The 27,779-nt window shown below is 57.8% G+C and overlaps 1 protein-coding gene across 1 annotated transcript in view; it reads left to right on the top strand.

Annotated features, from left to right (window-relative positions):
- Positions 1-27,779, top strand: part of AGPAT4 (1-acylglycerol-3-phosphate O-acyltransferase 4) — a 93,683-nt gene that overhangs the window by 61,312 nt on the left and 4,592 nt on the right. The window contains exons 3-7 of the mRNA XM_036248597.1: positions 6,415-6,584; positions 20,452-20,613; positions 23,560-23,713; positions 24,963-25,065; positions 26,639-26,714. Coding sequence (XP_036104490.1) covers positions 6,415-6,584; positions 20,452-20,613; positions 23,560-23,713; positions 24,963-25,065; positions 26,639-26,714 — 665 coding nt within the window. The remainder of the gene's footprint in view (positions 1-6,414; positions 6,585-20,451; positions 20,614-23,559; positions 23,714-24,962; positions 25,066-26,638; positions 26,715-27,779) is intronic.

Raw genomic sequence — 27,779 nt, 5'->3', positions numbered from 1 at the left:
TTCCTGGCTGTTGCCTCTGCTCCTTAATCATTTATTTGCTGCCACAGCTATACCTGCACTCGCGGTAGCAGCCGGCAGGAGAGAAGCCCGGGTCTGTGCCAGGCACGCGTTCAACAGCCGGACTGTTTCACGTAGCGAATCTCCACGGCGCCATGGAGTGGGTGTCCTTATCTAACCGAGCAGGACCTGACCACAGGTCCACCTTGACCTTCCTCTTATCTCCTCCCGCTCCCCAGGTGCTCCCCCCCCACACATAACCACGGTTTTTAGTGACTGCAACCTTGGAGAGTGTCCCCGTCTGGGTTCCAGGCCCAGCACACCTGCTCCCCGCCTGGCCTCCGTGTCCCACCCTCACCCGCAAAACAGGACAGACATCGCCGCACCCCAGGATGGGTGCTGTGAGCCCCTCAGTACATGTTCGCTGTCCCTCGCCCTCCTCTCCCTCGTCCTCCTCTTGTCCGTTGACTTGTTTCCTGTTTGCGACCGTCTGCAGCGGGCAGCACGGGGCTCTAGCAGACAGAGCGCCCCGCAGACCCTGGCCTCCCAACCCGGGGCGTGTTCCTCCCGTCGCCCCGAGTCAGAGCAGCGGGTGGGATTTTGCGGTGAAGGTCGCTCCTTGGGCCACAAGCCCTCCCTGGCTGCGGCCTGAAATAACTGGGAATGTCCCCCAGGTCTTCACATGGACTTGGCTGGACTGGCAGCAGCAGCTGGCCAGGTGTGGCTGAGCCATGGAGGGAGGCACCCTCCCTTTTGCCTTGTCACCCCCTAGGGTGACCCAGCCTCAGGGTGGCGCTCTCCTCGGCTCCCGAAGCAGCCTCAGCGCACAGTAGGGCCAGGCTCAGCAGGCCAGAGCCTGGCGGTCAGCGTAGCCCTGTGTCTGGGGTTTTCTCTACCTGGCAGCTCGTGACCTCGTGACCTTGAAGTCACCGTATCCTGCTGCTTTCCAAAGTGACCTTCCTGGGCAGGGACCTCAGCAGTACTGGCTCCCTGTGCACCTGACAGCCTGCAGTGTACCGGGGCCTGGACACGGTGCCCTCCCTGTGCCCGGGCATGTGGCGGGCAGTGCCCACGATACTGCGCACTCACTCACCCCAAGGTCAGGACATTCCCTGAGTTAGGGTGATCTAAGAGAGTCCTGGAGACCACCTCGTCCACCCCACAATCTCCCCCTGAGGGCACGGGCTGCCGCAGGAGCCCTCCCCTCCCCCTCTTCTGCTTCAGTTTTGTTTGTTGCTTTGTTTCAAGTCCCAGCTTTAGTATTTTTTCAAGTAACGGCTCAGCTGCCGGCTGGCTAGGTAAAGTCCGATTGCTTCTCCCGGCTGTGCGTCACCCGTAACATACCTTAATTTGGTCCCCGAACGAACAGGTAAATACCTTACGGCAAAACCGGATCTTTGCTTCTCTCCCGGTCCCCCCGGTGGTGTCCACTGTTGCTCCCTGGCCTCGTGACACAGCCGGTGGGGCTGCCCCCGGGAACCCTCGAGGTGCCCCCTGTGAACAGCGGACGACCCGCTTCCTCTCCGCCTCCGCTGCGCTGTCACCTGCCTAGGGTGCCGATCAGGGTCGGCCGCACAGCTGCCCTGGTTGTCGCTTCCTCAGTCAGAGAGGAGGCTCCCACGGGGGTGTCATTTGAAAAGAAACGGCACCACCATTGCCATGGAGACAGGGAGTCAAGCAGTGAGAGCTGCCACCCCTGGCGGACGGACAGTGGGCAGCACGTCAGTGTGGCCGAGCGGCTGGCACACCTCAGAGCCCAGGGCAGTCGGGAAGCCCTGACGTTGGGCGAGGGGTGGGATGGAGTGCCTCCAGCTGGCCGACCGCTGTCCCACCTGACGGGGAGCCGCTGGGCTGGGCAGATGTGTGTCCGTACGTACAGTGGGCTGCCTGGCGTCACCTGTGAAGCTGCTAAAGGGGCCTGAGCAGGCCCAGGCCGACAGCGTTGAGGACAGACGCTCGGGATGAAGCCTCGGTCCGGGAGATGTCTGTGAGTTGTGTGCAGTTGTCTACACAGGAACATCCAGGAGGACACCAGCCTGCAAGTCATTCAGCCAATGGTAGAAGCCTTCCAGGCCCTGCCACGTGTTGGATATGGGGGCACGGAGTGGGAGCTACAGAGATGAACGCGCCCCGAATGCTGCCTGGAGGGTGTCGCAGGGTCACTGATGGGAAGGAATCCACATTCTACTGCAGTACGTGGTGAAGGGCACCCCTGGTCCCAGCCTTCGAGGGGCGTTGAGTGTGAGCCCAGCAGCAGGAGAGACCCTCTCCCACACTGTCACTTGAGCACAGATCAGTAGGATCTTCTCAAAAGGCAATTTGCGAAGAGCCTTCAAATTCTAAATGTGCATCTTCTTCAATTCTACTTTTTGGTATTTTTACCCGCCAGACGATGAGACCTTGGTTCTTGTCTCCCTGAAGGAAAGATTTCGATCAAGAGGCAAAGTGCAGCAAAGCCAGCAGGAACGTACTGGCCGCAGAAACACGCTCGGGACAGGGAAACAGGAAGGGCAGAGAAGCAGCCACGGGAGAGCAGGCGCTGCCCTGGCTCACTGGGGAGGAGAGAGAGGGGCCTGGAGACAGGTGCAGGGGGAGCAGGCGCTGCCCTGGCTCACTGGGGAGGAGAGAGAGGGCCCTGGAGACAGGTGCAGGGAGAGCAGGCGCTGCCCTGGCTCACTGGGGAGGCCGAGAGAGGGCCCTGGAGACAGGTGCAGGGAGAGCAGGCGCTGCCCTGGCTCACTGGGGAGGCCGAGAGAGGGGGAGACAGGTGCAGGTGGGAGCAGGCGCTGCCCTGGCTCACTGGGGAGGCCGAGAGAGGGCCTGGAGACAGGTGCAGGGAGAGCAGGCGCTGCCCTGGCTCACTGGGGAGGCCGAGAGAGGGGCCCGGAGACAGGTGCAGGGGAGAGCAGGCGCTGCCCTGGCTCACGGGGGAGGCCGAGAGGGGGGGAGACAGGTGCAGGGGGGAGCAGGCGCTGCCCTGGCTCACTGGGGAGGAGAGAGAGGGCCCTGGAGACAGGTGCAGGGGGGAGCAGGCGCTGCCCTGGCTCACTGGGGAGGCCGAGAGAGGGCCTGGAGACAGGTGCAGGGAGAGCAGGCGCTGCCCTGGCTCACTGGGGAGGCCGAGAGAGGGCCCTGGACACAGGTGCAGGGAGAGCAGGCGCTGCCCTGGCTCACTGGGGAGGCCGAGAGAGGGGCCCAGGAACAGGTGCAGGGAGAGCAGAGGCGCTGCCCTGGCTCACTGGGGAAGGCCGAGAGAGGGGCCCGGAAGCAGGTGCAGTTAGAATGCAGCGCTTGCCCTGGCTCACGGGGGGAGGAGAAGAGAGGGGGCCTGGAGACAGGTGCAGGGAGAGCGAGGATGCGCTAGGCCCTGGCTCACTGGGGAGGCCGAGAGAGGGGGAGACAGGTGCAGGTGGGAGCAGGCGCTGCCCTGGCTCACTGGGGAGGCCGAGAGAGGGCCTGGAGACAGGTGCAGGGGAGAGCAGGCGCTGCCCTGGCTCACGGGGGAGGCCGAGAGAGGGGGAGACAGGTGCAGGGGGGAGCAGGCGCTGCCCTGGCTCACTGGGGAGGAGAGAGAGGGCCCTGGAGACAGGTGCAGGGGGGAGCAGGCGCTGCCCTGGCTCACTGGGGAGGAGAGAGAGGGCCCTGGACACAGGTGCAGGGAGAGCAGGCGCTGCCCTGGCTCACTGGGGAGGCCGAGAGAGGGGCCCGGAGACAGGTGCAGGGGAGAGCAGGCGCTGCCCTGGCTCACGGGGGAGGCCGAGAGAGGGGGAGACAGGTGCAGGGGGGAGCAGGCGCTGCCCTGGCTCACTGGGGAGGCCGAGAGAGGGCCCTGGAGACAGGTGCAGGGGAGAGCCCGGGACGAGCTGCCGCTGTCCCTGCTCCCCTGGCTGCGAGTCTCCTGGTCCCTCAGGGCAGAAGGGCGCAGGGACTGGCGTGGGTGTGCCCCCAGGCTGGGTCCTGTGCACTGAGGCATCTCTCTCCTGCAGGGGTATGTTAGGGGAGGTCTCCGGGGAAGGTCTCAGTAGAGTGTTCTTAGCTCCAGGTGTGCTCTCTCGGGGTCCTGGTCTCCGCTGACAGGGCGAAGCCAGGGTGTCATGAGTCAGTGCAGCAGGTCCTGAGGCAGCCACAGTGTCACTTGTCTGGTTTTGCTGCTTTTCTGGGCCTGGAGCTGAAATACCAGTGAAGCCTACGTGTTATATTCAGGGAGGGAAAGGTCAGGGGTCCAAACCACATGACCAGTGTTATGAAAAGTCAAAGGGTCCGAACCATATGACCAGCGCTATGCTTGGGAGGAAAGGTTACCCTGGGGGTGAGGTTCTTGTTTTCTGTTTTGCCCCTTGCTAGGCACCTGGGGCTTTCTGCTCTGGTGACCTTCTGTACCTGGCCCGTCGTCTTCCTCTGCTCGTGTCTGTCTAACTGACCAGAACATTCCCTGCTCAGGGATTTTGGCTCTGAATTCTTCCAGAGAAAAGGGGCGTAGGATCTCTGCTGTAGCTGCTTCCTGCTGAACTAGGGTGACGTCTGCCTTCAGAGCCGAGATCCTTGCTCTGTGTCACAGGACGACGAGGCCTGGGCATGAAAGGAGCCCATGGTGGTGTCCAGCAGCTGGTGTTGCCTGAGCAACTTGATGGGGCAAACTGTGTACAGATCTCAGTATTTCAGGGGCAAAAGCTCGACTGGCAAGACTGACGACAAATGGCCTGACCAAAGGAAGAAGTTTCCATTTTTAATCATTCCAAGTCCAAGGATGAGAGAAAATGAAACATTAGTTTGGAGGGTTGCAGCCAAACATTTAAGAAAACTAGAAAAATGTACAATTTGGTTTAGTTTAGTGTGTGGGTGAAAAAAAATAAAACTTTGAAGACAATTAACTGAATTAGAGGATAATATCCACAACTGTGTATATGGACTTTATTGAAACACAATTTCCCCCCTAAAATCATCCTCATTTTTTTTTCAAAGACTAAATTAAAACCAATTTATTTACTGTATTAAATCCATCTTTAATTTGCCCTGATTATTTGCATAAACACCAAAGGAGTAGTAATTAACCATATAGACTCTTTCAGATCTGCTTTGCACTCACAAGGAATTTCACTCACAAGGAATCTTCAGACTGAGCTTTAGCTCCTCAGGGCAAAGAACCAAGCCACACGGCTGCCACCTGGCTTTGCCTGAAATACCTGTAGGTTTGGGTGGATTCCTCAAGTTCCTGAGGTCCCTCAAACATCTTGAGTCTCTTTCTTTGCCATCTTTCAGGAAATCAACCTTTTTTCCTTCCCTAGAAAGGTTGCCATGACCCATGTGTCCGAGCAAGGAACAGGCCACTTCTTGCAAGTGGCTTCTGATGAGCTTGGATCAGTTCATCACAATTCCTTAAGGCTTTCTTTCTAGTGACATTCAAAGTCCAGGCACGTCTGCCTCACACATGACATTCCCATCCAACTCTTGGTTAGTAAAACCATAATTGAAAACGGGTCTTATTGAATTCATGCAAAGAAGACTTTAAGGCATGAGGCTCAGCCAGAGGCAGGACCACATCTGCGTGGTGTGTGTATGTGTGTATGTGTGTGTGTGTGTGTGTTTAGGGGGGTGATGAGTGAGTGAGCCCTCTGCTAAGTGCGTCCCACTAGCCAGTAATAAAAAGGGGGACAACCTTCACAGAAGACTCACCCTCACCCATCCACCTGCTAAACACCTTCAGCTTGAACAGCTCATGTCGTAGCTGCTCAAACCCCGTAGCCTAACCCCCGATGTCCAGCTGTTTTTCTGGGCAATTTCCACGCCTAGGTTTTCCCGGAGGCCACCAGGTTAGGACGTGTTCACTGGGTAAGGTCATATTGGTCATTATGGCCTGAGAAATAGACTGTTTTATTTTCACAAGCTCCTAGAGTCTCTTAATACTTCAGTGTAGGCACACGGTGCAGTGGCCCGAGTTGCTCCTCACCCACCAGGTGCGGGGTTCTGCCGCCTGGCCCCGCTGCCCACTGTTCCTGGTGCACCCAAGTGTCGCCTCAGTGTTTCTTGATGGAGTTTATAAGTGTCCCAATTAGTCATTTCCCAGGATGTTAAGAATCCCATATATCATCCCCTGCTGCTGTTCAGAGCTCTGTAAACACAGGGCATGAATTCTTGATGGATTCTGGCTTCTGATCTATTTTCCCCCGAGGCACTTAATCAAAGGCTGCATGTCACTGTCTTCTCAAAGTCCCCCCTTCCCTGGAGACCGTCATGGAGCCGTTCTTGTCTTTTCTTCCGCGTCCAGACGCTCTCGGGGCCTGGCTCTGGGCTGGAACGACCCAAAACCTCACCCCTAGGAGTGGCGCCAGGCCCCAGCCTCGCTCCCCGCCGGCCCCGCGGCGCAGCCCTGGGTCAGAGGACACCTGAAATAAACGCTGTGTGCTGTGTTTGTTGCAGAGCTCGTGATGCTGCTGGAGTGGTGGTCGGGCACGGAGTGCGTCATCTACACGGACCCCCAGGCCTACCCCAAGTTTGGGAAGGAGAATGCCATCGTGGTCCTAAACCACAAGTTTGAAATTGACTTTCTCTGCGGCTGGAGCCTGGCTGAGCGCTTTGGGGTGTTGGGGGTAAGTTGGACGCCCGCTGACCCTCCTGACCCATTTTTCTTGTTTGCACCATAACTTGCCTTTTGCTCTGGGTCACTCAGAATTTGCAGAAGCAGCAACAGAGCTTCTACGTGACGAGGTGTGTTCCATGCATAGTTTTTCCTTCTAGCTTGGAATGGAGATGGAATGATCCGTGAGTCATGACACCATCTATCAGCGGTTACTGTGTGGGGGGCGTTTTACACGCCATTTGTGTGTTGAATCCTCACGGAAACACTGACGCGTAGGTAGCACACACCTTCCTGTTCTGTAAAGCTGGGTTTAAGTCATCTGCTCAGGATCACACGGCTACTGAGCAGATTTGGGGTTGAGCTCCTCTGAAGGGATGCCACTCCGTGGTCTTCATCTCTGTGTTCTGTGTTGCCCCCGACAGGCAGAGTCCACCTCTGGATTTCCATCTTGGGGCTTAAGATGAAATCCCCCCTATCGGAGAGAGATTGCACGGCAGGGCTCAGAATAAATATGGAACTGTGTTTTCTCCAACTGCGTTGACTTCCTGCCTGCCTTTGGGTCTGTGTCTCCTCAGTTGACCTTTGCCGGGCTGTGTGGTGGCTGAGCCCGTGTCAGAAAACTGAATCGAGCCATCCACGGGGCTCAAGTGTTCCAATAGGAGTCACAGGGTTTGGCCCGGGCCTGCAAAAGACTGTGACGGCTTATACCAGAACGTGGGGACAATCCCCCGCAGGCAGAAGGGTCTGCGCACATCACTTGCTTTGGGTGGCCCATGTGGATGAAATCAGAGCGTTTAGAATGGAGAAGATTAAAGCCAGGCGAGTAGATGGGACAGAGTCCGTGAGCCAGGCTCCCCAGTGGGCTCAGTGCGTCCGCAGAGCCAGCCACGGAGCTTGGGGGCCCGTTTGGGAAGACCCGTGGTGAAGGGAGACAGAATAGCCCTGGACACATTTTGTATGTGCTTTTAACATTTATGTATCTTTTCATTTGGGGCAAAAAGAAAGGGGACACATCCCATTAATGCCTTTGGGGCAAAGGGTGGTCGTTGTCACGCAGTTGAACCACCGAGAGGCAGCTCAGGTCGAGCAGTTTTCCAAGAGATGGAGATGTGCTGAGTCACTGTTGCCGCCTCAGGCTCCTGGGAAGCAGGTTTGCCTGCGGGGGGACGAGCTAAGGGGGCTTCTGGGAAAGAACTGGCCCTGCTGCTGCCAGCTGTCTCCTTTGTTTGTCTGTTTATTATGTCCGTGCTGACTTTGCATCTGTGTGCATGCCGTGTGCATGTGCATGTGCGCGTGCATGTGCATGTGCGCAAGTACATTTTCAGGAAGAGAGCACAAGTTCTACTGTCTACCTGTCTCTGTTTGAATCAGCCGGGGAGAGAGCACAACTGCAGTTTGTGGTTTCGTTATCTCCGAGAGGAGAGGGAAGATCTCCCACCCCCACCCCCACCGTGGCGCCCAGGACTGAGGAGAGGAGGTGCTGGTGTCTGCACCCCGACTGCAAGGACACGTGTGTTCCTGCCTCTGGACGGGTCGCGGACGCCGGTCCTCCAAGTGTAGTTTAGGGGCAGCCACTGGCTTTGCAGGCGTCCCAGGGGCTTGGCCGGGTCCGTGCTCAGCTGGTGAAAGCGTGTGCTGGGGGCAGGAGTCCCTGGGACGGGGACAAGACTCTGGCCTTGGTGGCGCCTCCAGCTCCCGTGACGCCCTGGTAGCTCTGTGGCCACAGGCGCTTGGGTGCCATTCACCTTACTTATGCTGTCGCTAATCCTGAGGATGGCTTGTCATTTATATTTCATACACAGGTCCTGGGGCCTCGCTTTGGGGCAGTAACTGGTCTGTCCTGTGACTTCAGAGCTGCGCCCTCTCCTGGAGGTGCTGGGAGAAAACTTGGGGTCCAGGTGCTCTGACTGCTCCAGGGCCGCTGGGCAAGGACCAGGGCAACGATACCCCGGCTCGAGGTCTGAGGACATGACCTCTGTCATCAGGTCAGGGACGGACGGGCAGGAAGTAAAGAAGCAGCGGCAGAAACCGAATTTCAGAGAAACACACAGACACTCGGAGTGAGCAGCCACAGGGACACAGGCATGAACAGGAGAAAAGGGTGGACCTGCTGTGCCCAGAGAAGTGACATGTGGAGAGGGGACCCTGACTGAGAGGGGACCTGGGACCGAGGGGGACCCGGGACCGAGAGGGACCTGGGACTGAGGGGGACCCGGGACCGAGGGGGCCTGGGACCGAGGGGGACCCGGGACCGAGAGGGACCTGGGACTGAGGGGGACCCGGGACCGAGGGGGACCTGGGACCGAGGGGGACCCGGGACCGAGGGGGACCTGGGACCGAGGGGGACCCGGGACCGAGGGGAATCCCAGACTGAGACGTCCCAGCACTGAGAGCTAGAGGCGTTCACGGAGAGAGACTGTCAGCACCATCCCGGGTTTTTCCCAAGAACTTTGAAATCTCACTTCACAATCTGAGCCCAAGGGGATCGGCCGTGAGCTGAGTAAGATCCACAGAGGCGGCCCCGTGGGACAGCCTCAGTCTCTAAATGAAGACCGTGTTGATACGATTTCCTTTCTTACTCTAAAGACCAAACCACTAAGGCCACGGGCGAACGGGCCGTGAGCGTGGCCCCTGGACCTGGAGACTGTTCCTAGGTGGTAGGAGTCTCAGGAGACTCCGCCCTGGGGTGGCACAGGCCGGTCTCAGCCCTTTGGCCAGGATAGAGCGTCTCCCTGCGCGCTGGCATTTTGGGAGCAGCTGAAAACCGCCAGAACTAAGGTGAGGGGTCGTGGGTGACCACTTCCCCTGCCCTCCAAGCGCTGGAGAAACAGCTGGGCTGCGCATTGCTGGTGACGCGGCGGACCGGCTGAGAGCGGGCGCCACCAGGAGAGGATGAGGGTGTGGGGACCTGGGGGGCGAGGGGGACAATTCCCCCCAGGGCCTGGGAACATTTACCCTCTCTGTGTGTCTCCTGCAGCAGCCAGGTCCCCCAAGGGCAGGGCCTCTTTCCTAGGTGACCCCTCATGTCCACTGCCCCTGGCAGGAACGAAGCATTTTGAATTCCTTGTTCAGCAGGACCTTTGTCTCAAATGACCTTGCACAAATCACCTGACTCATCTCCGTTGAAAGATAACACGTGAGGCCGCGCTGCTCCGGCAGCCGGGGGAGCGTTGCTTTCTAGCGGAGACAGAAGGCAGGTTCCTGACTGGGCATTTTCATGCCACGGGGCACAGCCCAGAGGACGTGAATGTAAGTGGAGACACCTGACATCTGCAGAAGTTCTTGCAAGTGGGGTTATCATACAAGCATCTGGCGTTCCCTCGGGCTGGCATTTCATGGCGGGGGCCGCAGGCTCTGGTCAGGGTCTCTGCGGAGTGCTCGGCTCTGTGCTCTCTGGGGTGAGTGTGACCTGCGGACCGTCACCTGCCTGCAAAGGGTCAAGGCTCCTGAAGCCGCTGGCCCGTCACCTGTCTTTCTGCCCCGGCAGCGTGTATGTGGTGTATGTGTCCCCGGAAGGTGTGTGCTGGGTCTCTGAGCGGCCCCAGGTCCCCTGAGCACCCCATAACAGGAGCTGTTCTTGTCAATGTTTATCTGCCGGTAGGCGTAGGCGTGGCTTGGCGAACCCAGAGGCCAAATGGGCTGTTTCTGAAGCTCTTTAGAGAAGACACAGATATTCATTATCTATGGCAGGATCACAAGCCCCCAAGGGGTCTGGATCCAGGAGCAGCTGAGCTGGGGGTCTTGGCAGGTCCTGGCAGGCACCTCTCACAGGGCTGAGACAGGCGCCCACATCCCAGGCTCGGCTCACTCACTCTCTGTTCCCACCCGCTCCCGCCCCAGGGGCTCTTCAGCAGGTCCTGGCGCCTAGCTGGCTTCCCCCAGGGCAAGAGAGAGGACGCACCCGGGCCCAGCTGTGGCCTTTGTGTAACCCACTTGGCCTTCTGTTTGTGAGAACAGAGCCCTTGAGCCCACGGGACGTGACTTGGGAGGCAGGCTCGGGGCCTGCGTGGCGGCTGCCGGCCATGGCACAGTCAGCGTGAGACCTCCCTGTTCCACGTAGGAAATAGTATGTCGGGGTGTGCTCAGCTCGGCCTGCAGACAGCTAGAGTCTCAACAGCGTTGCAGTTCTTGGCACAGGGAGAAGGAGAAAGGAGCGCAGACCTGCTAGGGCGAGGGCCCTCTGCGGGGTGCCACGCGCCGAGCTGTCCTCTGCACGCGAGGGCTGGTGCCGACGGCAGCGGTACCACTCAGCACGTCCCTCCAACAGCGTGTCGCATGTCCTTCCTGTAGCAGAACTGCTGAGTGCCCTGGAGAAACGGCGATGGGCCGAGACAGGGCCCCGCAAGCACTTGCGACCTGTAAGGACGGGGAAGGAGGGCGCGCTGCCTGCCCCCCCGCCGGGCTCGCCAAGGGGAGCGGGGATGCTGGAGTGTCGGCTTGGCAGCAGGATGTGGACGGGCAGGGCCGACACCCAGTCAGCCCCACAGTGGCCCCTGGGGGTCTGAGGGTCACCCTTTCTCTGACCGGGGTGGAACTGAAGTTGGGGGATACATTTGGGGGGATAAATTTTGGTGTTTGGGGCAGCTCTGTTTACCAATCTGTGGGGAAGAATTTCAATATTTTAGCAACGGGCAGGACATTTGGGGTCCTACCTGCACACTGTTGGCCCCAAGGAGAGACGCCCTCCAGAGGGAGGCCGTGGAATGGCCTTGAAGACGGGGTACGGGTTTAGAAGGGGTGAGAGAGCGAGGGGTCTGGTAAGGATTACCTAGAAGGGTAACTGTGAGGCAAGGGATAAGGTGGGAAGGGCCAGGGTGGGCAGCTAAGGGAGACTGAGCGCCATGCCCATCTGTGAGGGTGCGGCAGTTGCCAGGGTCCTGGGTTGTGCCAGGCTCTTCCCCATGTGGGTCCAGCCAAGCAAATACCCCCCCCCCACACACACACACACACAGTCTCGGCTCACCGGCCTCCAGCTTTGTGTCTCAGGGTCGCAGTGGGTGACTTTGGACTTATTGAACCCCCATGCCCCCATGCTGCTGTCCCCGCCTGGGCAGAGGTGGTGGCCTGCACAGCTGTCCGGGACAGCCGGTGGATGTCCTGAGACCCTAGACACTCACTCGGGAGCTGAGACAGCAACAGAGCCCGAGCGGCTGGTGCTCCGGTTTAATTTTGCCGAGACACTCTGGTCATTCACATTAACTATGGTCTTTCTGGGGACGCTCCCACGTACCCCCAAACCAGCATATCTTCAAGTGGGATTAGAAAAGGATCAGTTTTCTAACTAAAATTTTCCCTCAGGAACAATGTCAGGGAGACTGGCAGGTAAAAGCCATCCGAGTGCCACCCCCTTTAACCCTCCGTTACTTGTAGCGTTCCCCCAAATCACAGGGTCCTTGGCGTTTGTTTTGGAACATCTAAAACGTAGCAAGAAAGTTAACTCTCTGAGAGAGGAACCTACGTGTCTTGTGCTCAGCTATCGAGAGCAGTTACTTTTTTCTCTCCGCTTCCTCCGGACAGTGTACTTGGTACGGGTGGCGGGGGGGGGGGGGGGGTGGGGGATGTGTAGGAAAAACCAAAACAAAACAGAAGAAACAATGAGGGCTCAGCTGGGGAGTCGAATCCTGGCTCCTGTTTACCACGACCCTGGCGGAGGTATCTGACTTTCTGAGCCTGTTAATAATTCCCATTTCCTGGTGTCGGAGGGTTTAGTGAATGTGTAGGGTTTATGAATACACGTCGCGGTTCAGTGGATGTAAGTAGAAAGCCTGGCCCAAACGAGGCGGCAGAAACGATGGAGTCCTCGGCCCTGAGGACCGGTTTCCATGCGTCAGCTTTCTCCCAGTAGGGTAGGTGGGCGGACAGACGCGGTCACATGTTCTACGGTGTGGGGTGGCGCCGGCGGTCCGGCCCTGGGTCCCCATTGGCCCCCCCAGCGCACACCAGCGCTGCATCACCTGGATCACGGTTGCTTCCTGCGTGCTGGTCAAGTTCTCTCCGGCTGGAGAGCAATGAGAAGTTTCTAGACTTGGAGAAGTGCTGGGTTTCCCTTTCTAGCGGGTACTGCCCTGGCCAGGGTTTTGTCAGCTCCCTTAGGGCGGCTTTGCAGCTCCTGGCGCGTGACCTGGGCCCCTCCCCTCGGTGCACCCTCCCCCACAGCGAGAGGCGCTGTCCCCCAGGCTCCCCCAGTACCCCGCGAGTGGAGGGGCCCCACTTTCTGCTTCTAGATGTTTACCAGTGGGGCCCAGCGTGCTGGGATCCGGACTGTCCAGGTAAGGAGCCTGAGGGACGGTGCCAGGTTAGCCGGGCAGGCCGGGCAGCACTGCCAAGGGAGCAGCTCAGGGAGCAGAGATGCACCTTGAATACACCCCTGGACCTGTGAGCATGGGCTTTATTTGAAAAGCGACGTCTGAGCCAGGCCGGTGAGGCTCAGTGGTTGAGCGTCGACCCTACACCAAGAGGTCGCCGGTTCGACTCCTGGTCAGGACACATGCCTGGGTTGTGGGCCAGCTCCCCAGTCGGGGGCATGCAGGAGGCGGCCAGTCGATGTTTTCTCTCATCGATGTTTCTATCTCTCTCCTCCTTCCTCTCTCTATAAAATAAATTTAAAAAAGAAAAATATATATGTTAAAAAAAGTGCCGTCCAAGGCGACTCGCCAGCTGCTGCACACGCTCCCGGCGTGTCTTTCACAAGCGGAGCCTGTCGCCCAGGCGACTGTGGTCCAGGCGTGCTCACAGCGGCAGCTGGCTTCCTCCGCCCCTCCCCCAGCCTCAGCACCCTGCCCGAGCCGCCAGCCCCTCCTTGTCTCGCCCCCTCTGCCCACCTCCAGCGCTGCCATCACTGTCTGTCGGAGAGACACCCTGTCCAGAGGGCGCTGGGTCCAGAACGCCCTCCCCTGACCCTCTGCGCTTGGGAGCCCTGCCCCCACCCCGCCCTGGCCTGCCTTCCCATCTGTGTCCCCGGCCCTGGGCCACCCGGGAAGGACACAGGCAGGCCATCTGGAATAGAAGGGGCCACGGGGATCTGTGCCCAGGGACAGGGAGCTCCTCTCCCATCTCTGTCATCCTGGAGCCATGATCCAGGGACCAGAGGCCTCCTGTGTGTCCCCACGCACCCCTCTGTCCCCCGCTCCACATCCGCACAAGGAGGGGTGAGGGCTGGCGGGGAGACGTTAGCAAGAAGGGTGAGGGCTGGCGGGGAGACATTAGCAAGAGCCAGTGCACCCGGGCTCTTCTGCTCGACTTCCATCAACGGTGGCCGTTGTTTATTTCCAGTCCACGAGCGAATTCTCAGGGCGTTGGCTGCGTGTTGGGTACGCATTTCCCCCGTGGCGGTGACGAATTGGGGAAGAGCGTTCATTTTGTTGCCCGCTCTCCGGAGATGCTTCTGGCGGCCTAGCGTCCCCAGCACGTTCTCCCTCAGCATCCGCAGGGAGATGCACGGGAAAGAATGCCGCGCAGGCAGAATTGGGGCCCTTTTCGGTTACCCGCGGTGGCACACATGGAGCCTGCCACCTTCCGACACCCGCACCAGCCTGGTGAGCTGCTCCGAGCTCCAGTCTGATCTCCTGCGTCAGAGGCCTTGGTTTGGGAGCCCAGCCTTTCCTTTCTCTGCCTCTCTGGAGCCTGTTCAACAACGTGGTCCCGTTCAGTGGCAGAGAAGAAACACGGACGTGGCTGGCTGTGTGTTCCTCTCCTCCCACGAGACTGCGAGCACCTCAAGGCCATGGATGGCCGTGTCCGTCTTTGTGCCCAGCACCTGGCACAGGGAAGTGTTTCGCACGTACCTGCTGTGCAGACGGAACAGTCTGGAGGCTCACAGGTCCCATGTCGTCCACGCGGGCTCGGCTGGGGTGACTGGCTGGCCCTCTGCAGGCGGCTGGCTGGGGGCGTCCTGCAGACTTGAACATCTGGGGCTCTTTCGCGCACAGCCAAGAAGAAATTCGAAGGGTACAAGTGTGGATCTTTTTTACTCCTCACCTGAGGATTTGTTTTCATTGATTGCAGAGAAGAAGGGAGGGAAAGAGAGAGAGAGAATTGGTTTCACCCATACGTGGCCAGCCCCAGGATCGAACCTGCAACCTTGTGGTGTACGGGGTGTGCTCCAGCCCGCCAGGGCTCAAGTGTGGATGTCTCAGCCTGCTTCTTATTCCAGTCTGACCTGCCCTTAGAGTCTCACTGAAGAGACCCCATTCAGATCGTCTGTGTATTCAGTGAATGATCGTGGGTGAACCCAGGTGACGTACCGGAGACAGAACCTTCAGGACGCCATCTGTTTGGAAGTAAGCGGCGTACTGACTCAGGGTGTCTTGCTGACGAGTCTCAGAGTCTCAGCCCCTGACTGTGTTCTCCGCTGTCCCCCCGAGTGGTCAGGGAGGTGGGGTGTCATGGAAAGGCATCTGAACAGGAGGCCCTGCCGTTTCCAGCCATTGTACAAACCCAGATCAACCCTTAATATTTCCACCCTGTCGGCTGCAAGTGGCCATGTGAGAGGAGTCGGTGCCGGGAAGTCCCGATTCCACTCACTTATCTCAGAGATGAGAACCATGCAGTCCCGGGCTGGGATGGCAGCATCTCAGTGTCCTTAAAGCAACTCCGTCCTCCATGGGGGGGGGTCTCTGCACAGGGGTTGACCAGTTGGCCGGAGATGCCAACTTCAGGGTTCATAATCAATATAATTGGTTGTTATTACTGTATGCTGAAGCCTGGCTTCGGAAATGTGTTTGTTACCGACAAGACGAGACCTCGGTTCTTGTCTCCCCGAAGTGCAACAAAGCCACCAGGAACCTACTGGCCGCAGAAACACGCTCGGGACAGGGAAACAGGAAGGGCAGAGAAGCAGCCACAGAGCGCGCTGCCCTGGCTCACTGGGGAGGCCGAGAGAGGGGCCTGGAGACAGGTGCAGGGGGAGAGCAGGCGCTGCCCTGGCTCACTGGGGAGGAGAGAGAGGGGCCTGGGGACAGGTGCAGGGAGAGCAGGTGCTGCCCTGGCTCACTGGGGAGGCTGAGAGAGGGCCCTGGAGACAGGTGCAGGGGGAGAGCAGGCGCTGCCCTGGCTCACTGGGGAGGCCGAGAGAGGGCCCTGGAGACAGGTGCAGGGGTGAGCCCGGGACGAGCTGCCGCCGCCCACTGCTCCCCTGGCTGCGAGTCTCCTGGTCCCTCGGGGAAGAAGGGCGCAGGGACTGGCGTGGGTGTGCTCCCCAGGCTGGGTCCTGTGCACTGAGGCATCTCTCTCTCCTGCAGGGGGAAGTTAGGGAGGTCTCCGGGGAAGGTCTCAGTAGAGTGTTCTTAGCTCCAGGTGTGCTTCTCAGGGTCCTGGTCTCTGCTGACTGGTTGAAGCCAGGGGGTCATGAGTCAGTGCAGCTGGTCCTGAGGCAGCCACAGTGTCACTTGTCTGGTTTTGCTGCTTTTCTGGGCCTGGAGCTGAAATACAAGCGAAGCCTACGTGTTACATTCAGGGAGGGAAAGGTCAGGGGTCCAAACCGCATGACCAGTGATGTGCTCGGGAGGGAAGGTTACCCTGGGGGTGTGGTCCTGGTTTTCCCAGTTTGCCCCTTGCTGGGCACCCGGGCTCTGTGCCCTGGCGACCTTCTCTACCTGGCCTGTTGTCCTTGCTCTGCTCGTGTCAGGTTGAATTCAGAAACGTTCGGCCACCGGGCTCACTCCCGTGATCACAATCGCTGCACACGATTTAGCACCGCGTGTCGGGCTGGCAGCCTGAGCTTTTGTGTGTCCACGCGTTATTCAGTCTTTACAGCAACACTCTGAGGTGTCATTTTCCTCATCACGCGGCCGCAGAAGCTGAGGGGTACCCGGCACACAGCCGGCCAAGGCAGAGCCGGAATAAACGGGGCTGCTGATTGGGAAGCTTTTCACGACGTCCTGCGTCCCCTGCTGAGGGCGGGGCATCTGGTCAAGTTTTTGATTTGGACGGTAAAAGTGTGTGCCCTCCTATTGAAAAGATTTATTTTACCAAGTGAACATGATTGACATCAAGGCCTAGGCCTAACGGTAACTTCCACAGGGTTAAGGTTGAGAGTCACGTCAATTAAACATAAACTCAGAAATGTCTCCTGTGTTCTTTCTGATCATCAGAAACCAACAGGCCATTGTTGTTGTTGTGGCTAATCCTCACCCGAGGATATTCCCCCACTGATTTTTAGAGAGAGTGGAAGGGAGGGAGGGAGGGAGAGAGCAAGAGAGACTAACACGGATGTGAGAGAGACACATCGACTGGTTGCCTCCTGCACAACCCCGACCGGGCCTGGTGTCGAACCTGCAACCCAGGTACATGCGCTTGACAGGAAATCGAACCCAAGAGCCGATGTTCTAACCACTGAGCAAAACAGCCCGGGCCCATGGGCTGTGTTTGATGCTCAGCCTCACTGTGTCCCAGAAGAAAAGTGGGCTGATGTCACCACCTCTTAGCAGTGACGTTGTGAGAGGGACACTGGGAACTATTTTTCTGACGGCACATTTTATTAATAGAATTTTAAAATCATTTTGAATCTGACCACCTAGCTGTAGGTACTGTTATTTTTCACTATTTTACTCTTTTCCCATCGGCTGTAAACTCAGCTTTGACGACAGGTCTTTTGAAAGTGTAGTATTACAGCCCTGGCCGGTTTGGCTCAGCGGTTAGAGCGTCGGCCTGCGGTACAGAGAGACCCGGGTTCAGTTCCGCTAAGGGCATGTACCTCGGTTGCAGTTTGTCCCCGGCCCTGGTTGGGTCGTGTGGGTGGCAGCCACTCGATGTGTCGCTTTCACGTTGATGTTTCTCTCTCTCTCTTCCTCTCTCTCCCTCCCACTCTGTCTGAACAAAAAATGCAAAAATGTCCTCGGGTGAGGATAAAAAAAAAAAAAGAAAGAAAGTGTAGTATTACAGCTCGGCTGGTGTGGCTCAGTGGACTGAGCATTGTCCCAGGGACTGAGCGGTCCCGGTTCGATTCCAGGTCAGGGCACATGCCCGGGTTGCGGGCTCAGTCCCCAGTAGGGGGCGCGCAGGAGGCAGCGGATCTGTGTTTCTCGCATCGATGTTTCTATCACTCTCTCCCTTCCTCTCTCTAGAAAATCAATAAAAACATATTTAAAAAAAAATAAAAACGTAGTATTATAAAATCGCCATTTCCCCAGCCATTCAATATTCACCGAAAACAAATGCGAGTGGCACCAGGGCCAGGCTGACAGTGACACTCACAGTGCGTATTTGTCTGTGTGAACCTAGTGACCTGCCCCCGTCACAACCACGCAGCTCCGCCACCACGGCCTGGGAACAGCGGGGGCCACGGGCACGTGAAGTCACCGTGTTGTGATAACACTTCACTTACACACACGGGAGGCGAGCCGGGCACACCCACCGCACAGTCGCTGCCCTGGGCCGACAGGCTTGTGCTGTGCACTGTCCGGTGTCGTGTGCGTGGCTCATCCATCGATTCGCCGGGGGCGCCCCAGTGGCTTTCAGGGCTCGGTCTAAGGCGGTAAAACAGGGTGGGCATTCAGACCGCGAGTCACCTCGGGTCTGCACTCAGCCCACCTCTGTCCAAGCTGCTATTTCCTTTCAGCAGGTCATCCAAGGCCAGCCACTGAGACCCACGGGGCTGGGGGGGATGGGCCGTGGGCAGGGACGGCCGAGAGCACTTTCCCCAGCAGACAGCGTGCCCTGGCACCGGGCACCCCGCTCCCAGACCCAAGGCTGCTCCTGGGGCACACAGCCCCTCCTGGCGACAGAGCCCTCCTTTATAACTGCCATGTTGTCACACATTAGTTCTGGGATGAGCGCAGGTGTAGGTAATTCTTTAAAAGTCTTAACCCATCAGGAAGGGAAGTTCAGGTCGTTGGTGAAGGCTTTTTGTCTTGTTTCCGTCTTGGAGGCTGAAAATAGGGAGGTGACAGACAGGAAGGGAGCAGAGCCCCAGGGGCATCGCTGCCCACAGAGGAGGAGGGCGGAGGGACAGGAACCCCGAGGGCACGGTGCGGGACTCAGATGGTCCTGTGGGGAAAGGGGCACGTCCCAGGCCATGTGTTGTCCTGCCCCGGAGTGACAGGCATGTCCCTCTCTTTGATGGCACAACAAGGCAGGAGTCAGGAGAATTAGTCCACGTCTCAGGACTTGAACCCCACGGTGAAAGAGAGGAGCTGAAGACGGGCACTTTTTGGCAGTCACGTGACAGACGCCGCCCCAGGTCTGCTTCAGGCCCCCGTCGGCTGGAAACCTGCGTGAACCCCGACTCCAGTGGCCGCAGCCTGCAGACGTGCCTCAGGGTGCCACGGGGCTGCGGCCATGGTCTCCCGCAGGGGCGGCCCCCATGGTCCCGCATTTCTAGGTCTCTGTCTTGGGGTGGCTGCGTGACTGTGTTCATGGCAGAAAAACCAGCCAGGCCTTCTGGACATCTGACCTTTTCTCAGGGACTCAATTCTTCCCAGAAGCCCCAGAACATAGGGCCCCCCTCCCAGCGGACCTCGGAGTCACCTTGGCCAGAACTGGGTCCTGTGGCCACACTAAGCTCAGAGGTCCGGGGACACTGGGCTGACATCACTCACGGTCACCCCGGAGCCTGAGCATGTCGTGGCCTTTAGAACACAATGGAGGTCGATGGAAGGGGAGGGGACAGAGGCTGTTGGGTAGGGGGCCCAGCATCTGACAGGGACATTCATTACCATTTACCATGGACTCTGCCTGACTTCTCAGCTTCCCCAGTTGTTAGCTGTGTGATGCTGGGCAAGTTCCTTAGCATCTCTGAGCCTCAGTTTGATCGCCTGTAACATGGACAACCTATTCCTATGGGTTCAGAGCTGAATGGCATTTACCGAAAATGTGCAGCCGGTGCCTGGCCCGAGGGCAGCCCCACGCATGACCAGCTCTCTGACCCACATGGCTTGGTTCTCTGTGCGGGAATTTGCACGTTGGATTGGGGGGGGGGGGTGCAAAACCCATCAAAACATGGAGACACTAAACGTGAAGATGTCTAGGCTTTTTCTTCCCTCTATGGGGAAGAGAGCAACGGCTGTCGGTCTTTCTCCCTTCTGTATGTGGGCCAGAGGGGTGAGCCCTGGTCCCCTCTGCCGCACGGGAACGTGGGTTTTCATGAGGTGATGGGGAAGAGGAGAGAGGGCCATGCAGACGCCTTGTAGGTTTGGGGCAGAGCCAGACGCCTGTCACCAGGAGCACAGCGAAGGCCTCCCTGACTGTCCACATCACCGCCCCAGCCACCTGCGCCATTGACCGATGATGGCTATTTCAGGGAGCATCTTGGCCAATTCCAAAAGTAAGGGTGAAAATATAGAGCCCAAACCCACTAGATGAAAAGCTATTTTTGTGTCTCTGCTGCCTGCCCCCTGTACCCATTGGATCCTGGTCTCCCCAGTCGGTGGCGGACCGACACCCTGGCACAGCTGGCTAGGTAGGGGCCCTGCCCAGCAGCCCAGGGCCCCAGCCTGCCGGTGAGCCAAATCCTTGGGTCTGAGCCAGCCCCCACCTCCGAGAGGTGCAGGCAAAGGGGGAGGCTGAGAGTCCCAGCCTGACCTGGCGATCCAGGGTAACCCCAGGGGGCACCGCCCCGGCCCCATCCGTGAGGGACAGCAGTGTGGCCGCGGAGCCGGCAGGGCGGCTGAGGGGAAGGGAGACTGACCACAGGAGCTGGCTAAAGCACTCTTACAGCCCATGACCGGTACCACCCAAGACCCTCATGTTGCTGACTGCCCCTGGCCCCTGCCCGGGGAGCCAGGCCACGCCCCCACCCACACGGGCAGGCCCAGCACAGCCTGCCCTCTGCGCGGGGGCTTCCCGCTCCCTGCGCTGGGTGCTCGGGGTGAACGTCACTCCTCGTTTCTAGTTGGATCCCCGTTAGCGTTCCCTGACGCCCGGGACCCCCTCCATTTCAGGGCTCCAAGGTCCTGGCCAAGAAGGAGCTGGCCTACGTCCCGATCATCGGCTGGATGTGGTACTTCACCGAGATGGTGTTCTGCACGCGCAAGTGGGAGCAGGACCGCAAGACCGTGTCGCAGAGCCTGCTGCACCTCCGGGACTACCCCGAGAAGTACTTCGTACGTACCCTGGGCGCCCAGCCTGCACCCGCAGCCCTGCCCACCGTGCACGCTGCCCGTCCTTCCTTCATCTGACCTGACCGCCGCAGAGTGAACCCCAGGACACTCGGCTCACACACACACACACACACTCAGGATGTTTCTGTCTCTGTCACACACACACACACACACTCATTCAGGATATTTCTGTCTCTCACACACACACTCATTCAGGGTATTTCTGTCTCTGTCACACACACTCACACTCATTCAGGGTATTTCTGTCTCTGTCACACACACACTCATTCAGGATATTTCTGTCTCTGTCACACGCACACTCATTCAGGATATTTCTGTCTCTGTCACACACACACTCATTCAGGGTATTTCTGTCTCTGTCACACACACACTCATTCAGGATATTTCTGTCTCTGTCACACACACACACACTCATTCAGGGTATTTCTGTCTCTGTCACACACACACTCATTCAGGATATTTCTGTCTCTGTCACACACACACACACTTATTCAGGGTATTTCTGTCTCTGTCACACACACACTCATTCAGGATATTTCTGTCTCTGTCACACGCACACTCATTCAGGATATTTCTGTCTCTGTCACACACACACACACTCATTCAGGGTATTTCTGTCTCTGTCACACACACACTCATTCAGGATATTTCTGTCTCTGTCACACACACACACACACACTCATTCAGGGTATTTCTGTCTCTGTCACACACACACTCATTCAGGATATTTCTGTCTCTGTCACACACACACACTTATTCAGGGTATTTCTGTCTCTGTCACACACACTCATTCAGGGTATTTCTGTCTCTGTCACACATAAACTCATTCAGGATATTTCTGTCTCTGTCACACACACACACTCATTCAAGATATTTGTCTCTGTCACACACACACACTCATTCAGGATATTTCTGTCTCTGTCACACACACACTCATTCAGGATATTTCTGTCTCTGTCACACACACACTCATTCAGGATATTTCTGTCTCTGTCACACACACACACACTCATTCAGGGTATTCTGTCTCTGTCACACACACACTCATTCAGGATATTTCTGTCTCTGTCACACACACACTTATTCAGGGTATTTCTGTCTCTGTCACACACACACTCATTCAGGATATTTCTGTCTCTGTCACACGCACACTCATTCAGGGTATTTCTGTCTCTGTCACACACACACACACTCATTCAGGGTATTTCTGTCTCTGTCACACACACACTCATTCAGGATATTTCTGTCTCTGTCACACACACACACACACACTCATTCAGGGTATTTCTGTCTCTGTCACACACACACTCATTCAGGATATTTCTGTCTCTGTCACACACACACACACTTATTCAGGGTATTTCTGTCTCTGTCACACACACTCATTCAGGGTATTTCTGTCTCTGTCACACATAAACTCATTCAGGATATTTCTGTCTCTGTCACACACACACACTCATTCAAGATATTTGTCTCTGTCACACACACACACACACACTCATTCAGGATATTTCTGTCTCTGTCACACACACACTCATTCAGGATATTTCTGTCTCTGTCACACGCACACTCATTCAGGGTATTTCTGTCTCTGTCACACACACACACACTCATTCAGGGTATTTCTGTCTCTGTCACACACACACTCATTCAGGATATTTCTGTCTCTGTCACACACACACACACACACTCATTCAGGGTATTTCTGTCTCTGTCACACACACACTCATTCAGGATATTTCTGTCTCTGTCACACACACACACACTTATTCAGGGTATTTCTGTCTCTGTCACACACACTCATTCAGGGTATTTCTGTCTCTGTCACACATAAACTCATTCAGGATATTTCTGTCTCTGTCACACACACACACTCATTCAAGATATTTGTCTCTGTCACACACACACACACACTCATTCAGGATATTTCTGTCTCTGTCACACACACACTCATTCAGGATATTTCTGTCTCTGTCACACACACACACTCATTCAAGATATTTGTCTCTGTCACACACACACACACACACTCATTCAGGATATTTCTGTCTCTGTCACACACACACTCATTCAGGATATTTCTGTCTCTGTCACACACACTCATTCAGGATATTTCTGTCTCTGTCACACACACACACACACTCATTCAGGGTATTTCTGTCTCTATCACACACACACTCATTCAGGATATTTCTGTCTCTGTCACACACACACTCATTCAGGATATTTCTGCCTCTGTCACACACACACACTCATTCAAGATATTTGTCTCTGTCACACACACACACACTCATTCAGGATATTTCTGTCTCTGTCACACACACACTCATTCAGGATATTTCTGTCTCTGTCACACACACACACTCATTCAAGATATTTGTCTCTGTCACACACACACTCATTCAGGGTATTTCTGTCTCTGTCACACACACACTCATTCAGGATATTTCTGTCTCTGTCACACACACACTCATTCAGGGTATTTCTGTCTCTGTCACACACACACACACTCATTCAGGATATTTCTGTCTCTCACACACACACATTCAAGATATTTCTGTCTCTGTCACACACACACTCATTCAGGATATTTCTGTCTCTGTCACACACACACACACACACTCATTCAGGATGTTTCTGTCTCTCACACACACACTCATTCAGGATGTTTCTGACTCTGTCACACACACACACATTCAGGATATTCCTCTCTCTCACACACACACACACACACACACACACTGCCCTGAGCTGTCAGCAGAGGATGGCCAGTCGCTAGGTTCACCGTGAGGACAGGAAGATGCCACCACCATGCCTCCCCCCCCTCACCAGGCCCACAGGAGTGTCTGGGACCATGTGTGACTCCAGTGTGTGAGGGGGGCACGTGTGTCTGCAGGGCCGCGTGTGACCGGGCCCTGTCCCTTCCAGTTCCTGATTCACTGCGAGGGCACCCGCTTCACAGAGAAGAAACACCAGATTAGCATGCAGGTGGCCCAGGCCAAGGGGCTGCCCAGCCTCAAGTACCACCTGCTGCCGCGCACCAAGGGCTTCGCTGTCACTGTGAGGAGCCTGAGAGATGTAGGTAAGGAAGACCCCGGCCCCCGCCGCCACTGCAGCAAGGAGACCACCCCCGCAGCCCTGCGTGCACAGCTTTGTCCTTGGCCGGGCTGCCCAGCTGACTGTGGTAGCAGTTGGGAGGGATCGGGGACAAGGACGGCAGGTGCACAGGGACCAGGCACCTGGCGTGGGAGGTGTGGCTGCTGCCTGCATGCGTGTGCACGTGCACACACTCACACACACACACACACACTCTCGCACTGGCACTCACTCTGAGGCAACACTGCCCTCCACTGCTCGGCACCGGTACTGCAAGTGTGTGGGTGGGAGGTGGGAGGGGATCTGGGTCCTCCACTGGGTCCAGTGCGCCCCACCTTCGCCCAGGTTAGACCAGGTTGTTGTTTTGCTCTGTGTGCATTTCCTGCTCGTCCGTGCAGCGGCGCCCTGAGCTTGGGCCCTGAGTCACTGTAGGCGACAGTGAGAAGAAAGTAGCAACAAGGGTCTCCAGTCTCTGGTCGTGACTCCCTTGTCCCCTCCTCAACCCTGTCCCGTCGGTTTAGAAAGGCCATTCTTTACTCTTTCCAGCCGTCCTCCCAGAGCCGCTTGAGCCCGTCTCCACAGGGGCTGGAGGGCCGCTGGCTGTGTGCAGGGACAGGCTGGGCACTGCCCGGAGGGAGAGACGCAGCCGGTCGAACGTGGCTCTGTCCACGTGGCCTGGCGCCCAGGTCCCCTCTGCTCCCGCGAGGCCCCCGGCGGCTCAGGAGGGGGTGTGGACTCGAGTGCTCCCCTGGTTGGCCCACACCAGGGCCGCAGAGCCAGATAGATTCTTGTTTGCTTCTCAGCCGTGTTTCCAGTGACCGGGGCTCAGTTCCGTCATTTCCCGCCTCAGCCTGGTGCACGTGTCTTCCTTCCCAGGGGGGACCCCACAGGAGGCTTGCTGCCCTCTCTCACCCCTTGGGGAGGGTGCTCCGGGTCGCTCTGTCTTACTGCCAGCTCGCTGCGACCGGGGCGGGGCGGTGTCCCTCAGACTCACCGCAGCTTTGCCCTGCACCCCTCCGACCCCGTAACCCGTCGGCTTTCCACCGCGAGGCGTCAGGGCGTGCTCCGTGCGAAACGTTCGGCCGAGGCAGAGCAGCGTGGCCAGGGAGCCCGCGACCCCGTGGCTCCACCAGAACCACTAGTGCTTTGATGATTGTTTTCCACTGTGTGTATCTGCGAAACAAAACTGGGTTCACACGCTCTATACTGCTTTGTATTTGTTTTATTTTTTATAGTTTCAGCTGTATATGACTGTACACTCAATTTCAGAAACAATGAGAACCCTACCCTGCTGGGAGTCCTGAACGGAAAGAAATACCACGCGGACCTGTATGTCAGGTGAGCCGACGCCCCTCCCTCCCCGAAGTCAGTGCCCGCCTCGAAGTGAGCCCCCCGCCAGGGAGCCACAGCCCTGCTCCGGGGACTCGCCTGTGTCTCCCTGTCTGTGCCGAACTAAACGTGTCCACAGCCTGCCTTGGTGTCCTGCACTCGGGACACCCCAGTGCTGGGAACACGCGGGTCTCCTTTCTGCTCCTGTCCTCTCGCCGACTCGCTCTGACCGTGGAGCTTGGGCTGGACCGACGGGTGTCAGTAACGTACAGTCATTTTGAGACTGAGTGTGGAGGGACTGGTGTGGACCCCTTTGTGGAGGATGTGTCTGCTTCGTACAGATCCACACAGATAAGTGCACAGGGGACTTACGGAGGCCTGGAGCCAAGAACACACCGTGGTGTCTCAGAGCCGCTGAGGACACGCCCCAGGCGTGAGACCAGTTCTGTTCGCTGGTCCGTGGGCTTTCAGGAGTCTGACCAAGACCAGTGGGAGCGACTGAAAGACACATCCGAGCAAAACAATGGGATTCACGCACAACCCCCCCCCGGGGCGGCCTGGGGACCGGCTTCTCTGCGGTGACTGTCTCACCGAGAAGATCGGAAACGCCCAGTGTCGGAGAACCAGCCGGGTCCTGCAGCATCCCGGTTGTTTCAAAGGCCTTGCAGATGCCCGGTTGCCACAGTGCTGGGGACTCAGGGCTGGCTCCCCAGGCTGTAGGAAGGCTCGAGCCTCCCTGGAGAGATGCGCTGGGGGACCGACACCTGTCCAACCGTGTCCGGTTTGAGCAGCAGCTTGATTCCTGCCTTTGCTGTCTACCTTCTCACTCAGCCGTAGGGCCACGAGGGCGGGAAACGCACCCACCTCCCCGGAGGACGCCCTCTCCCAGAAGGGAAGTGAGGTTTCATCACCCGAATTCGTTCAACACCTGGCAGGAACTCCACTTGGGCCAGCGGGTCCCTGGGTGTTTGGGGAAACCCCAGCAATCAGTTTGCAAGCTGACTTCACCTCCACAGGCCATGCGCAGGCCACTGCCCCGCCCGGAGGCCACGAGGAGCCCGGGAGGAAGCAGCCGGCAGGGCCCGTTGACCACCGCACCGTCCTCTGATGCGCTCCGAGCCAGTGGACTTGCCCGCCCGGAATCACAGGACGTGCTGTGCTCGGCACCTGCCAAGGGCCGTCCTGAGCTGCCAATCCTGGGAGGGTCCCTGGTTTCTCCCTCCCGGGGAGCATCAACAGTTCCCCGAGACGTGTGTCCTTGTGTTCAGCAGAACCCTTGCAGGACGTCTGCCTCCACACTCCCCGGGAGACCTCGGGCATCGCTTGATGGGAGACGCCTGGCCGTTAGCATTACGTCATGACCTGGCTGAGAAAAGTACCAGCCTGCTGTCAGTGGCGTCTGTGTGTACTGGACTGTCTCGTGTGGAAACTGAGGCAGGGTGGCTCTCGACCGGGGCCTCTCCGCAAGGTGGGAGGGAGGACGCAGAGAGGCGATGTCCCCTTGGTGGTTCCGGCATGGATGCGGATCCCCCCTTCCGTCCGAGTGATCCGGGCTCCCCCTGCTGTTGTCTCTGCCTCGCAGGCGGATCCCTCTAGAAGAAGTCCCAGAGGACGAGGACGAGTGTGCGGCCTGGCTGCACAGGCTCTACCAGGAGAAGGTCAGTGCCACGGCCGTTCTGCGGGCGCCACGCACGCGCTTCCTGTTGCCCGGTGCGCGGTGCGGCCCTGGGGAGTTGGTGGCGGTGGCGAGCCTTGTCCCTCTGGGCGGGGGCTCAAACCCCAGGGAGTAACAGTCCTGGGGCTGACCCTCTACTTAGCAACTGGGGCAAGAACATAGCGAAATCATTTTTAAAGAGGCGTCACTGAAAGAACGGAGCTATTTGATGGGTGTGGTGGGCAGAAGGGAAAGTCATGGCCCCCGTAGCCCTGGTCTGTTTTCCTGCCTCTGCTCCTAAGGCAAAATGTTCTTGGGGGTGTGGTGTTCCCCTTAACAGTGCCCTGTCCTGGTGACTCCTGGGCCCACAGTCCGGGCGCCTGTCTTGTCTCAACACCGCCGGCATAGTGGGCAGCACAGACATCCGCTCGGGCCCGGTGTGATCTCTGCAGATCCCCCGGTCTGCAGCCCAGCTCCCCAGCCCCCCACTTTCTCTTCCTCCTGAGCACGGCCTGGCCGTCCACCAGGTTCTCTCTAAGACACGTGCAGGGCAGAGTCTGCTGGTTCTCTCCCAGCTGCTCGGTCCACGGAAGGAGCAAAGTGTAGCTTCTGCCTGGTGAGCACGGCACTCCTATGACCAGGTCCCACCACCCGTCGCACACTTTACACCCAGAATCCAGTGCGCGCAGGACTCGAATGTCCTTGTTCTATGGACACGGGCTGCCGGCCCTGCCGCCTCTCCCCCATTCCTCGCGAGACCGGCCCACGGACCTCGGTGCCCCCCCGCTGGGGAATGAGTTCATCCCAGCTCGGGAGTGTTTTAGGATTTGGGCCCAAATGCCCTCCAGGTGCAGTAGTCAGTCTTGATCATGTAATCAGGGTTTTAAATGAAAACCCCAAGATTCTCTCAGCAGGAAGTGGCTCTGTGCTCCCAGGACGTGAGTTTGCAATGATGCCTTTACACGCCGCGCCCAGACCTGCCACTGTGGTCTCGTTTCTGGATGGGGTCTGGGCACAGCGCTCCGGGCGCCTCTCGTAGGGGCTCCTTTACCCGCCAGCAGGACACCTG

The sequence above is a fragment of the Molossus molossus genome, unplaced genomic scaffold (genome assembly GCF_014108415.1).
Source record: "Molossus molossus isolate mMolMol1 unplaced genomic scaffold, mMolMol1.p scaffold_m16_p_8, whole genome shotgun sequence".
Classification (NCBI taxonomy): Eukaryota; Metazoa; Chordata; class Mammalia; order Chiroptera; family Molossidae; genus Molossus; species Molossus molossus.
Note: the sequence above shows the minus strand (reverse complement) of the source record. Positions and strands in the feature narration are given on the sequence as shown.